General features: G+C 33.9%; 1 protein-coding gene across 1 annotated transcript in view; it reads left to right on the top strand.

The window, feature by feature from the left end:
• Positions 1-13,225, top strand: part of ADAMTS20 (ADAM metallopeptidase with thrombospondin type 1 motif 20) — a 185,210-nt gene extending 171,985 nt beyond the window's left edge. Inside the window, exons 38-39 of the mRNA XM_077170618.1 lie at positions 9,263-9,367; positions 11,670-13,225. Coding sequence (XP_077026733.1) covers positions 9,263-9,367; positions 11,670-11,759 — 195 coding nt within the window. The 3' untranslated portion in view covers positions 11,760-13,225. The remainder of the gene's footprint in view (positions 1-9,262; positions 9,368-11,669) is intronic.
• The last annotated feature ends 371 nt before the right edge of the window (positions 13,226-13,596 follow it).

Genomic DNA, 13,596 nt, shown 5'->3' with positions numbered 1-13,596 from the left:
TACTGCTGCCAGAGTATTCACCACAGTGCAAATGTCTATTTGCATCCTGCTCTCAGTTCCTCCAAGTATACACCGAGCTATGGGATTGCAGAATCATACAGCAACCCTATACCTAGCCTCCTGTGGAGCCAACACACTCTCCTTCCCTGCTAACAGTGAATAAGCACATCTCTCTCTCTCTCCACATTTTCTCCAGCACTTGTGTTTCTCTGTTCATTTTTGTTGTTGTTGTTTGCTTTTTTGGGGGGGAGTGCATGATCCAGGAATTGAACCCTGGTCTCCCACATGGAAGGCAAACATTCTACTACTGAACCACCCATGCATCTTCCCTCTTCATTTTCAAACAGCTTTATTCACACGTCATACAATCCAGCCTAAGGAAAAAAAATAATCACTGGTGCCCAGTATAATCACATAGCCATGGTTTTACCATCACAGGGTATATGAGGACATTTCTATTTATTCTACAAAAAATCCCATACCCTTCTCCCCACTTATTTACATTTAGCCTTGGCATTTTGCCTTTGTTACATTCAGTGGAAGCATATTACAATGTTACTGTTAGCTATAGACCCTAGTTTACATTGATTGTTTTTTTCCTGTTTATCATTCATTTTTAACAGCTTGCAATGTTGACATTAGTTTGTTCCCCCTCATGCAAAAACATTCTTATATTTGAGTATTTGATCACCATCATTGTCCACGCTAGGCATTGCTAAGTTATACCATCCTATTGCTTATATCTATCTTTTCTTCTGGTGTCATACATACCCCCAACCATCCTCCCTCAACCATACTCACACTCAGCTTTCTTCAGTATACATATAATTTTGTGCAACCATCAGATAGTATTGGTCTATCCATTTCTGGATCTTTATAATCAGTCCTGTTGAACATTCTGTACTCCTTCAGCATCAGTTGCCTAATCTCTACCTTCTTTCTAGTTCCTGATAATCTGTGTTCTTAACTTAAACTCTCATAGTTCACTCATTAATGTTAATTCATATTACTGAGACCATACGATACTTGTCATTTTGTTTCTAGCTAATTTCACTCAGCATAATGTTCTCAAGTTTCAGCTACAATGTTACAAGCTTTATGACTTTGTTCTGCCTTACAGCCTTGTAATATTCCATTGTATCTATATATCACAGTTTGTTTAGCCACTCATACATTGATACACATTTGGGCTGTTTCCATTTCTAGGCAGTGGTGAATAATGCTGCTGTAAACTTCAGTGTGTAAAGTTCTGTTTGTGTCCTGGGCTTCAGTTTCTCTGAATTTGTATCTAGTAATGGGATTGCTGGGTCATATATTGCAATATATGCAATTATATATTGAAATATGTGCAATTAGAAAATAAAGAATACTGCAATATATTGCGATTCTATACTTAGTTTCCTGAGGAACTGCCAAATTGCCTTTCAGAGTGGTTACACCATTCTACATTCCCACCGACAATAGATAAGTGTGCCTCTTTCTCCACATCCTCTCCAGCACTTGTAGTTTCCTGCTTAATGGCCATTCTAGTAGGTATGAGATGATATTTCATTGTGGTTTTGATTTGCATTTCCCTAATAGCCAGTGATGTTGAGCATCTTTTCATATGGTTTTGAGCCATTTATATTTCCACTTCTGAAAAATATCTGTCCATGTCTTTAACCCATTTTAAAATTAGATTGTTTCTCTTTTTGTTGTTGAGATATAGAATCTGTTTATTTTATATGTGGTCTCCAAATATTATCTCCCATTGGGTAGGCTGCCTTTTTACTTTCCTGAAAAAGTCCTGTGACGCCCAAAAGTGTTTAATTTTGAGGAGATCCCATTTCTTTCTTTCTTTTTTCATTGTTCACACTTTGGGTATAAGGTCCAGGAAACCACCTTCTATCACAAGATCTGTAAGACACTTTCCTCTAAAAGTTTTATGGTCTCAGCTCCGATGTTTAGGTATTGTATCTACTTTGAGTTAATTTTTGTGTAAGGTGTGAGACATGGATCCTCTTTCATTATTTAGGCTATGGATATCCTTTTCTCCAAACACCATTTATTGAAGAAGCTGTTCTGTTTCAGTTGAGTTGGCTTGACTTCCTTATCAAAGATCAGTTGTCCATAGATGAGTGGGTCTATATCTGAGCACTCAATTCAGTTCAACTGATCAGTATATCTATCTTTATGCCAGTATCATACTGTTTTGGCCACTGTAGCTTTGTAATATGCTTTAAAGTGAGGTAGTGTGAGACCTCCCACTTCATTCCTCTTTCTCAAGATATTTTTAGGTACTTGGGGCACCCTCCCCTCCCAAATAAATTTGGTTATTGGTTTTTCTACTTCTGAAAAGTAAATTGTTAGGATTTTAATTGGTATTACACTGAATCTATAAATCATTTTGAGTAGAATTGACATCTTAACTATATTTAGTCTTCCGTCCTTGACCATGATATGTCTTTCCATTTATCAAGTCTTCTTTGATTTCTTTTAGCAATTTCTTGTAGTTTTCTGTGTGTAGGTCTTTTGTAGCCTTGGTTAAATTTATTCCCATATATTTGATTCTTTTAGTTGCTACTGTAAGTGGAATTTTTTTTCTTGATTTCCTCCTCAAATTGCTCATTGCTGGTGTAAAGAAATGTAACTGATTTTGTACCCTGCCACTTTGCCATACTCATTTATTAGTTCTAGTAGCTTTGCTGTAGAGACCTTCTTAATTGTCTTTTTCCCTCTTTCTCTGTCTGTTACATTTTAATCTGGCCTACCAGTTTGTTGATATCATGGAGCTACCAACCTCCTTTTAGTGGCACATCACCAGAATATTATTGTTAAAATGGCTCCCTTAAGTTTGGAGTATTCCATGACAGATAAAGTTAGTCCCCTTAGGAAAAGTTATGGAGGTTTCTGTTTTTACTAACCTTCTCTCCTTCTGGGCAGAATCTCTGCATCTAGGTATTGAAGTGGTGGCCTACTTCTTTCAGAGGGAACTCCTGATCTATAAAGGAGGGTACTGGGTGGTAACTTTTATCCCTGGTCTTCGTGCCTAGGTCCTCCCAGGATAGGACCTCTTCCCTACCAGTGATCTGCAGTGGGGAGCACTGCTGGCTCCGTATTCTTAGCCTGTTCTGCTGGGGTCCATCTTCTTTGCTATTAAGGACGACTGAATAAAAAGGAGCCTCAGACCACCCTGTTATTCTTGCATATAGTAGGTCTTCTATAATGCAGAGATGGTGGGTGAGGCATACTGGAGCCTACTCTTCCTGGGGAGAAATTGTATCCCTAAGTGAATAGTTCTGGGAGATAGAATCCTATGCTTTTGTCCATATGCAGTGAAAATAGAACTACTATTTCACTAAAAGAGAAAGAGGAGGATGCAGGGTCATGACTCAAATGCTATAGACTCACTGTTCTTCCCTAAAACTAGTAGAATTTCTTGAATAAATATTTTCCCATTTTATGCATTACCTTAGGACAATTGCTTCACTCTGCCCATCTGGGTGAGATGTGTACCTCACATGGTTCTATAGGTGTTTCTGGAATGCAAAGCTCTATTTCCAAAATTAGACATTATTTGGCACAGGTACTTGATGTCAAAAAGAACTATGCCCATCTATATGCAGTCTGTATTCATCTGCCAGAGGCTACTGTTACCAAAGATACAAACTGCCCAGATTCTGTGGAGATGTCTGTCAAATATATAAACCAAATTCTGTGTTAAGTTACACAACATTTGCATGAATATTCTCCAGATGTTTGATGTCGCAGAAAAAACTTATGCTGTTGTTTGGCATTCATCAAAACCACATCCTCCGTGTTTGCATATGACAAGGCATCTGGGACATGAATGCTAAAAAGGGAATGGACACATATGTTGCTATTTAGGGAAAATAAACTTTGCCACATTGCAATATAAGATGAAGTTAAGGAATGCGATGTGACATTATAATACGTATGTCAAAAGTGAGGTAAAGAAAAATGTTTTGTTCTTTTCAAAGAGCCACAAAAATTAAAAACAAATAATGTGCATGTCTTAACTAGATTGTTATTAATACGTCATTATGTAAGAATAAGAGAAATAATAACATCCGGACACTGCCAGGGTTCATGACCAGCATCCACTCTGAGTGTTCAGCACCAGTTGTTAAATAATGTTTTTAATGTGTATTCTTATTACCAAGGTGCAGGTTCTGATATATATCCGTAACTTCTATCCTTTTGATTATATTGTATAGATCACACTCCTTACTTATTTTGGCCTACTTAATATGTCTTACAATTGAAAGTGGTCTGTTAAATTTTGTACTTATTAGGGTCTTTGTATCCATATATCCTTGCATCTCCTTTATTTTTGCTTCATAAAGGTTGTTGCTGTATTATTTGATGTATAAATATTCATTTGCTATGTCTGTATTGTGGATTATAGTTTTTAGTCCTTCATTGTCATGGTTCATGCCTTGAGATTGCAATTCTACTTTAAACTGTCTCATCAGTATCACTATTCTGCTCTCTGTGTTTTAGTCCATTTGCCTGGAACATATTTTCTCATCCTTTAATTTTAGCCTTTCTGGATCACTTTAAGTGAGCCTCTTTTGTATAGCAGGTATTTAGGTGCATATTTTTTTGCAAGCAAATTGGAAGGTTTTTTCTTTAAATAGATTTTATACCATTCATATTATTTTATTTTTTAATAATACAGTAAAATTGCTTTTTTATTGTACAGTTCTATGAGTTTAACATATTATAGCTTCCTGTTACCTACTCCACAGTCAGAATACACAGCAGTGCTATCCATCACCCCCTAAAATTTCCTTATACTCCCTCTTTGTAGGCAGCCCCTCCTTACTACTCAACTTCTGGCAAACACTGATCCTTTCTTGGTTGCTATAGTTTTGGCTTTTCTGGAATGTCATATAAAGGGAACCAAACAGTGTGTCACCTTTGAGTTTGGCTTCTTTCATTTAACATTATGCCTTTGGAATTCATCTAGGTTTGCTGCATGTATCGATAGTGTGTTCCTTTCATTGCTGAGTAGTACTTCATCTTATGGCTGTTAAAATTGTTTGTTTTAGCACACAATTGGTTTTACAATTGTACATTTAGACCCATGATTCATTTTGAGTTAAATTTTGAATAAAATGTGAAGGATAGGTTGAGGTTTATTTTTTTTGCATATGGGTATCCAATTATTCCAACACATACATTGAAAAAACAGTCGTTTCTCCATTTAATCGCCTTTCGGTCTTTGCTAAAAGTCAGTTGGCCATAGTTGTGTGGATCTCTTTCTGGACTCTATTCTGTTCCACTGACCTCTTTACCTCATCACTCTCTTTACCTTTCTGCACTGCTTTGATCTTGACAGCTGTGTAACTTTTAAAATAGGGTATTATGAGTCCAACAATTTTATTCTTATCTTTCAGATTTGGTTTAACTATTTCAGTTCCTTTGCCTTTCTATATAAATTTTACAATCATCTTATTTATATCTACAAAAATTCATGCTTGACTTTTTATTGAAATTGCATTAAATCTTTATATCATGTACATAATAAAACATATACAACATATTTCAAAACTCTGAGACATAATAATGTAATGAGTGGGCATGAACAAACTGCTCAATCCCAGAACTGACTTACATCTACCTAGGTATTTCTTCTATCTTCTATCCACACCCACAACTAGAGGAAGCTGCAATCCTGAATTTTGCTCTGTTTATATACTTTTTATTTGTTTTCTTATACTTTTATTACTTAGTATATGTACATTTTACATATATATGTTTATTTTTGCTTGTTTCTCATATTTCCAAAAGTCATGTAGCATAGGTACTGTCCTCTGGGATTTTTTTTCTCAGTATTTTATCAGTTCAATTGCAATTGTGTGACTTTAAAACAATCTATCTGTTTTTCTCTTGGTGGACATCTGAGATGTTTCCTTTTCTTCTTCTTCATATTTTACTTTTTAAAAATACTTCTTTTGATGAGAATCCCATATTCCAAGGAAATTTTTCTGTAAAATAATTCTTTGGAAACTAGTTTGAAAGTATGTTTTCTCCAGGGAAGATCTGGATCGGCTTCTTCTAGGTGTGTCCAACCATGTCTCAGGGAGATTTTTTCGACCTCCTTTTTCAGTAATTTTGTAGCCCTTTATTGGTCCTGGATTTATGTTGATCACTGTCATGCGCTTAGCGTAAGGTGATGCCTTGTCTTCAATATGCAAAAGCCACTAAAACAAGAGGCTCTAGAAACAGGGTTTTTCAAACTTAGCTAAGTCAAAAGTTAGTACATATCTTATCCTTTTCTAAAACAATGCAACTTGAGAATGCTTTAATTCTTATTACACCCCCATCTTATATAACTATTTCCCCATATTTTAGTTTTATATCTTCTACAGGTTAGTCATTCTAATGCTTTTATACCATTGTCAATGCTTGTTTTGAGCTGCCGATATTTAGCAGGGTTTAGAATTATATATTGAAAGTTATTATTTCTCAAAATGATGAAGATATTGTTCCTTTGTCATTTCACTTTTGTCTTTACCAGTTAAGTAATTGTCTTTTCTCTCTTCTGGTGTTTTGGAGTTTCATTACCAGGTATTACATTTTCATCATTTTTAATTACATATAAACAACTTCCTTTTTAATCTATATGTAAGTCTGGCCCTACTGTCAAGCATATCATTAGACTCTTGTTTGATCTTTTATTCTTTTCACTCCATAGTCAAATTAGAGGTCTGTTACTCTTTTCCTTTGATGCAACCAATTACTCTAGGGCAGACGTTCCAATTTGTTGAATTCCCAGGTCTTTGAATCACCTTATCTTCCATTTATTATTTGGCTATTGGAATTTTACTTATAGTGGCTTCTAAAAGATGCCAATAGAGTAAAAGAGAAGAAAAACTTAACTTTCATATTAAAAAAAATTGCTGCTCCTCTATTGAGATAATTTTTCAAGTGAAAGATTAGGCTTAAGGAGGTTTACATTTTCATTTTAAATTAAATATTGGGCTTAAAGTAATTAATCAATGCATTTTTATACTCATTTGTTACTTCTTAAGAACTGTTAGAATTTACCAGTATCTCTTTCTTATTGCATCTATCATTCACTACATTGCATTAGAGTTTTTATATACATGTTGCTTCACCTAACAAATTTAAAGTGAGATCTGTCTCTGAATTCCCATAGTACTTGACACCATGTCTGCCACTCAATTAATTTTGAACAAATGAGTGAAATGTAGTTTTACCTTTACTGACATCATCCTAGGTTTCCAGTGAATTGTCTTACTATTTTTTAGAGATTGTATCTGCAGATTTTTAAACAAGTGCTAAGAACAGAAGAAAATTCATGAAAATTAGTTCAGAGAAAGGGAGCAATAGATATTTCCACATCCAAGTGATTGCGTTAATAATCATCTATATCTCTCAGAATATAATCTGATTCTTTCCTTTCACTTCCAATGTGAATATATTTGAATGCATTCAAACTGCATTGCACAGGGAGGTAGAAAATGAATGGAATAATAGAATAACAGTATAAGGTTGTAAAAGCCCTGAATGCATTCAATTAATGTCTGGTCAGAGGAAACTATATGACAGAATATATGGTATTTCCATTTTTGTGGAATTCCATTTGATGAGCACCTTATTTGGGCAAGAATATAGGATAAAGGTCTCCCGTGAAATACTTGCATCATATTGATTAAGTATCAAATAATAACATACCTTAAGAGTCAGTTTTCATTCAAGTATTCACCAAAATAAAATACTAGTGGTCCAGACTTAATGTCATTCATTATGATGGAGTCTGAGGGTTTTTTATGTGCATTTATGTATTTTCATTTAAAGACTACAGTATAATATTTGTAATGTTGTACCGATTTCATCCATTTAAAACCACTTTTTGAGTAACTAGGCCCTGTTCTAGGCTCTGGGATATAGCAATGACGTAAACATGCCAGGTCATATTCTAGCCAAGTGATATTGGATATATAAGAAATTTTCTTTGGAATTTATCTAAAGCTAAATATTTCTGCTTTGGAAAATCCTCCACATATTTTCCTTGTATTATATATGTGATTGAATACTTATTTTGCTTCTAAAACAGAAATACAATAATGTAATATAAGATTGTAAGAAATCAAAGTTAATTGTTTTTAACTTTGCTAATTGTTTTTAGCAATAGTAGTAATTCATATTAAATATATATATTTGAAGTCTATTTAGTATTTGCTTTGTGAAAAGATAATATTTAAATTCATGTAATACAACCTCCAGTGTTTCATCACAGTCTTGCTCAAGGTTTATGAATGTTAGAGCGCTGGAATATTGTGATGCGATCTAAGAAGGCCTAACTAAGGGGGTGCAAACAAGCAAACAAAAATTCAACAAATGGTGCGGCAGTAATGGGATACTCACATGGAAAAAGAATGAAATGTGACCCCACCATACAGTATACAAAAAAAACATAGAAGGCCTAACTATTCCTTGCAATCTGTACTTTGAGTATTGCCAGTAGGCTCACTTCTGTTTTCAGTGTGCAATTCTTTTCTGTAAGATGATTTCAATGTGATATAGATTTTACCCATTTTCTCAATCAATATACATTTAAAGCTTAATTATTTACACAGATAGTCTGAAATATTTTGGCATAAAAGGGTCCTCGTACTTGACACAAAACCAGGAAGAGTCCCACACACCATAGTCTAAGTTGTGTGGCATCGCAAATCCATATTCACCCTAGGTTCTTAAAGAGGAGATAGTAGTTGGGCAAAAAAGGCAGCTAGAGAGCAGAAGTTTTTTGAAAATGTGAACAATGAGTAATTTATTGAGGATACTTCCCATGAGGAGTCAAACACCAAAACTGGAGAGATGTTAAAGTCTGGCAGGTGTCAGCCCCTGTGAAAACCCCTTCTTTATGACTTCCCTATTGCTTCCCTGTTCCTCTAGTGAGTCTTAGAGCCCCAGGGTCAGGCAGAGTCACTTTGGCACAAATAACATTTTGCGGTATTAATTCCTTAATTGACTCTTGTAGTTGAGAGGACTTCTTTGTACTCAATTTTTTTTAATTTTAGCCAGTTCATTTTCTTTAAGGTAAGGTTAGAGCAATATTGCTTGATTTATAAAGGAAGACCCATGAAAAGTAACTGAGTCCTTCTTTATATAATTCATATTTTGATGTTTTCAGCCAAGAACTTTGTTAAATATTTTATGAATTCCATCTTTCTCTCTCTCTCTCTCTCTCTCTCTCTTTTTTTTTTCTGTTTTGTTTACTATCCAGGGACAGTTCAGCATCAATTTGGCAGGAACTGGGATGAAGATATCCAGCACAGCGAAATGGCTTGCTCAGGGGAGTTATGCCTCTGTAATTATACACAGATCACAAGTAAGTTCTGCTGAACCAAAAAAGTCTGTTTGAAATACTTCTGTGCTGTGAACTTACATTAACTATCCTCTACGTTAAAGTGTGATGTTATATGAAATTCATGGCTTAAGAGTTGAGGCAGAGAATTAATTTATTATGAAATTGTGAAAATTATTCCCTTTTGATTAATGTGCATAGGCACATTTTATATACATGCAAATTCATATGGAGGCTACAGATATGTGAAAATGAAGTACCAAATTCCAGGGATTATACCAACTATCCAGCTCAAGTTAGGAGCTAATGCCTGCAAATATAGGTACTTCAAAAAGAGGTAGTGTTTTTAGCTACAATTTAATTATTCAAGGTTTCTAGGTAAACCTATAAACACTCCTTATTCAAAATGAGGAGTAAATTTTTGGTTTATTAACCTCACTCTTCAGTTTAGCAATGGTGATGATATTGGATCTATTTTTCATTTAACAGATATCCTTCAAAGTTTCTTCAAGCATTAGGACTATTATTATTTATGGTTGTTCTCATGTTTTCTTCTGTTTGTCTTTGTCCAGATAACATTATTATTTGGCTCTTAGCTATAGCACATGCATTGTCCACAGTAGAATTCATTTTTAATTTGTTGCCATGCACTAAAATATGCACTTTATGAAATGACTGCTGTCATTTACATTTATTGTGTCTTAGAGACCTTAGTTCTTCCATAGTAAATCTTGATCCAGGCTTTCACCTCTATTGCATATAAATCAACACCATCAGCTTTCCAGGCCCTTCTCTTTCTTTTGATAAAAGGAACTTCTGTTATACTACTGTTATATGATCTTTATTTGTAAATTAAGTTTAACGTAATTAAAGAATACTAAATTTTGTTATACAGGTAAGTTAATAGGCTTTCAAAAAGAACAGTTACTTATTTTTAAAAATTTATTTAGCATTTGTAAGTTTAGTCCTTTTTGGAAGAAGAATGGAAATAATTTGTTAAAATATCTTCTGGGCAGGTATAAATGTAGAAGAATCTGATATATTAACCTTATTTATACAGCTTTTAGATTTCTGTGCTTAAATGTAAAGACTGACTCTGAGTGAGGTCACCAGTAAATATGAATATTAAGCAAAATAATTTGTTTTCTTTCTATTTAGCTTCAATTCTAAATATTGTTTATTTATTTATTTAATTAAGATTTCTACCTCAGTCAGAAATAAAGTACGTGAAAATATTTCTTGAAATCTGCTGCCAGGTATGAAACTGAGACCCATGAAACCAAAATATACTTGTAGAAATACAAAGATATTTTCATTAACCAGTAAATTTAAACAAGATTAAGTTTTCTCTTAATCAGTTCTGGGAATAAGGAATTATATAAAATTGTACTTTTACTGCCCTTTCACTTTTTCTCTCTTTACTAAGATTTTTCTCTAGAGTTAAAAAGGCTTCTGAAAGCAAAGGCGACTTGAAAAGCCCTGGTCTCACAAATTCTTCAATCTCAAAATGTTCTGGGAACCCAGTATCCTTCTCTACCCTTCTTCCATGGATTAAACAAATATATATTACGTTCTCCAGAGACAATGGGAGTTCAACCTATTTTTGTCTCATCCTATAAAAATGTCTTCACAGTCTTTTGAGTTTTGGACCTAAAGATGGAAGGAAATCCATAGAGGACATCCACCATGTCCTTTCCTGTTCACCTCACCTCTGCCCACTGTTACTCAGTGAACTTTTCTGCTTAGTGAACAATCCTTTGGGTCTTTTCCCAATTGCAGTTACTTTCAGCCTATTTAACGTTTTTTTCCTCCCATTTACCACCTTCTTCTATACTTTTCCTCAGAGTGTATTGTTAACGTTTCTATCAGATATTTGGAGTAAATGGGGTAGAAGATAAGTTGTATATAGTGAAGGTCAAGTTTATGTAACATCTTTCTTTTATTTCTTCTAAGAGAACCTTATATAAAATAATGTGAATATTGGACAAAAATTGGGAGAGTTCTTAATAAGCTCACTGAAGCAAATAGATACACTGATGAAAAATATGTGGATTGAGATGAACTGCTTAAGTTTTCGTGTGGTGTACAATCATCAAGTAACTAATAAGAATCTCAGGTTAAGTCTCTTTTAACTTGGGAATGACCACTATTTTGAAATAATCCTGAAATGATGTTTTTTTTTTTTTACCTCAAGTACAATTGTTAGAGGAAACCTAGGCTAATGATTTCAGCCACATGATTCAAAGCATTTGCTTTTTCTATCTTGTGCATGCAGATGCCAGCTTGTGTTGGATTCTCCTATATTTCTACCTCTTCATATTTTCAGGATGGAACCAAAGTCTATGGCAGATGTGGAGGGTTCTGTGGCAAATGTGTTCCGCATATGACTACTGGTCTTCCGATTCAAGTAATATGAGCGTTCATATGTGGGAAGTATGCCCCAACAAGGAGATATGCACTGGAACATACAGAAAACTGGTGCTCTTTCTTCCTTCACTCCTCTCTTCCTAAGAGTTCCATGTCCAAAATGTCTCTGCTTTTTTTTCAGGGTGCTTATCAGGGACTCAAATCACTGTTAAGTTTGTTCAAGGTCTTCACAATAAGTTTAACGTATATATGACTCCCATAAAGGTCTCCTAGAAAGAACATAATAATTTATGGTAAAGTCTACAGGGATGTTTGAATGAGTTATACCCAGATAATATTGCTGTTAGCAGTTTGGACTGGACCGCCATTACATTATACCTATAACCACAAATGGAAATTTCTGCTAAGTGTCCTAATGCAAAACAAAAAGTTCTTTCTACTTCCTGTTAAAATGGAGGTAGCACAAATAAGGAAAATAAACTTATTCAAAACTACTGTAAACATTATTGTATCTGACAGATGAATAGCAAATAAATAGCCACATCAAAAAGCACATAGCCATTATACTTTCTACTGATACAGTTTAGATACCTTGTGTTTTTTTTCCCTTTAAAAAAAAGGACTATGGTGTTCCAATTCAAATGACAGTCCTAAAAGATATGGTACAAATTTTGCTTTAAATATCCATGCTTGGGTTAAAATACTAAATATGAAATTTTGTGGGTGTGATACAGAAGATATGATACATTGGAATTTGATTTTTAAAAACCTACCTCTAATTTGATTGTACTTATTTTAAGAGCAACATGTTTCTATACTGTTTATATTCTATTATGCCTTTATAACTCTTGTTTTGTGTATAATGTGTATATAACTATTCTTTAAAAATCTATTTGTTCAAATTTATGTAACGTTATTTTATCAGTAAAATAGAGAAGTGAAAACTCTTTGAAATTTTGAAGAGCCTATATTGGTAAACATAAAGTTATGTTTAGATATGGAAAACTTTTATTAAGGATGTTCAAGTTATCTTGTGTCTGAAGTTTCTCAAACCAGAACATAAGGGACAGTATAAACTTAACTACTGATGGACAAATTCTCAGGTAATAAGTGATTTTTTTCCATGTGGATAATTTAATTGTGCTTATATAATAATATGATTTTTAAGGACTGTTAGACAAATAATATTTTTCTATGGACCATCTCTATAAACCAAAAAGAATACCTTAATTTTTGGCAGTATATAGTAATGTACTAATTTTACCCACAAAGTTTTTTTTTTTTTCTCAAAGCATTTATTAGGGATGTATTGTACCATATCAGGTACTAAAGCAGTTTTGTGCCAATGTGGTTAGATAAGCATTTGGGGATCTCTGTATCAGAAAAGAAGTATTCTGCACTATGTGCCTTAAACCAGTTGTAAACATTAATATGAAATGTGTAACATTTTCAAAAAATATTTTCATTTATAATTAAAATGGTATGGTGTATAGACATTCAAATAATAAACATATTTGTGTGATTCGTTAGCACTTTGTATTCATTTTCCTTACATGTTAAAAAAAAGAGCCCTTCATAAATAAACATCTATAACTCTAAAACATTTCAGAAATTCTAAAACCTTTTTTTTTTTTTTTTGCACGGGCAGGCACCAGGAATCTAACCTGGGTCTCGGGCATGGCAGGCGAGAACTCTGCCACTGAGCCACCATCACCCTGCCCTCTAAAACTTTTTAAATTCAAATATCACATTTATTCTCATTCAATTAGAGGGTAAATGTTAAAATTCTGATATCAGTGCACTAATATCCACTAATTAGAGGATTTAAGCTGCCTGTCAAATAACTTCAAATGCTTGGTGGCTTGCAATAACAAATATTTATTTCT

Source organism: Tamandua tetradactyla, chromosome 7 (assembly GCF_023851605.1).
Source record: "Tamandua tetradactyla isolate mTamTet1 chromosome 7, mTamTet1.pri, whole genome shotgun sequence".
Taxonomy (NCBI): domain Eukaryota; kingdom Metazoa; phylum Chordata; class Mammalia; order Pilosa; family Myrmecophagidae; genus Tamandua; species Tamandua tetradactyla.
Note: the sequence above shows the minus strand (reverse complement) of the source record. Positions and strands in the feature narration are given on the sequence as shown.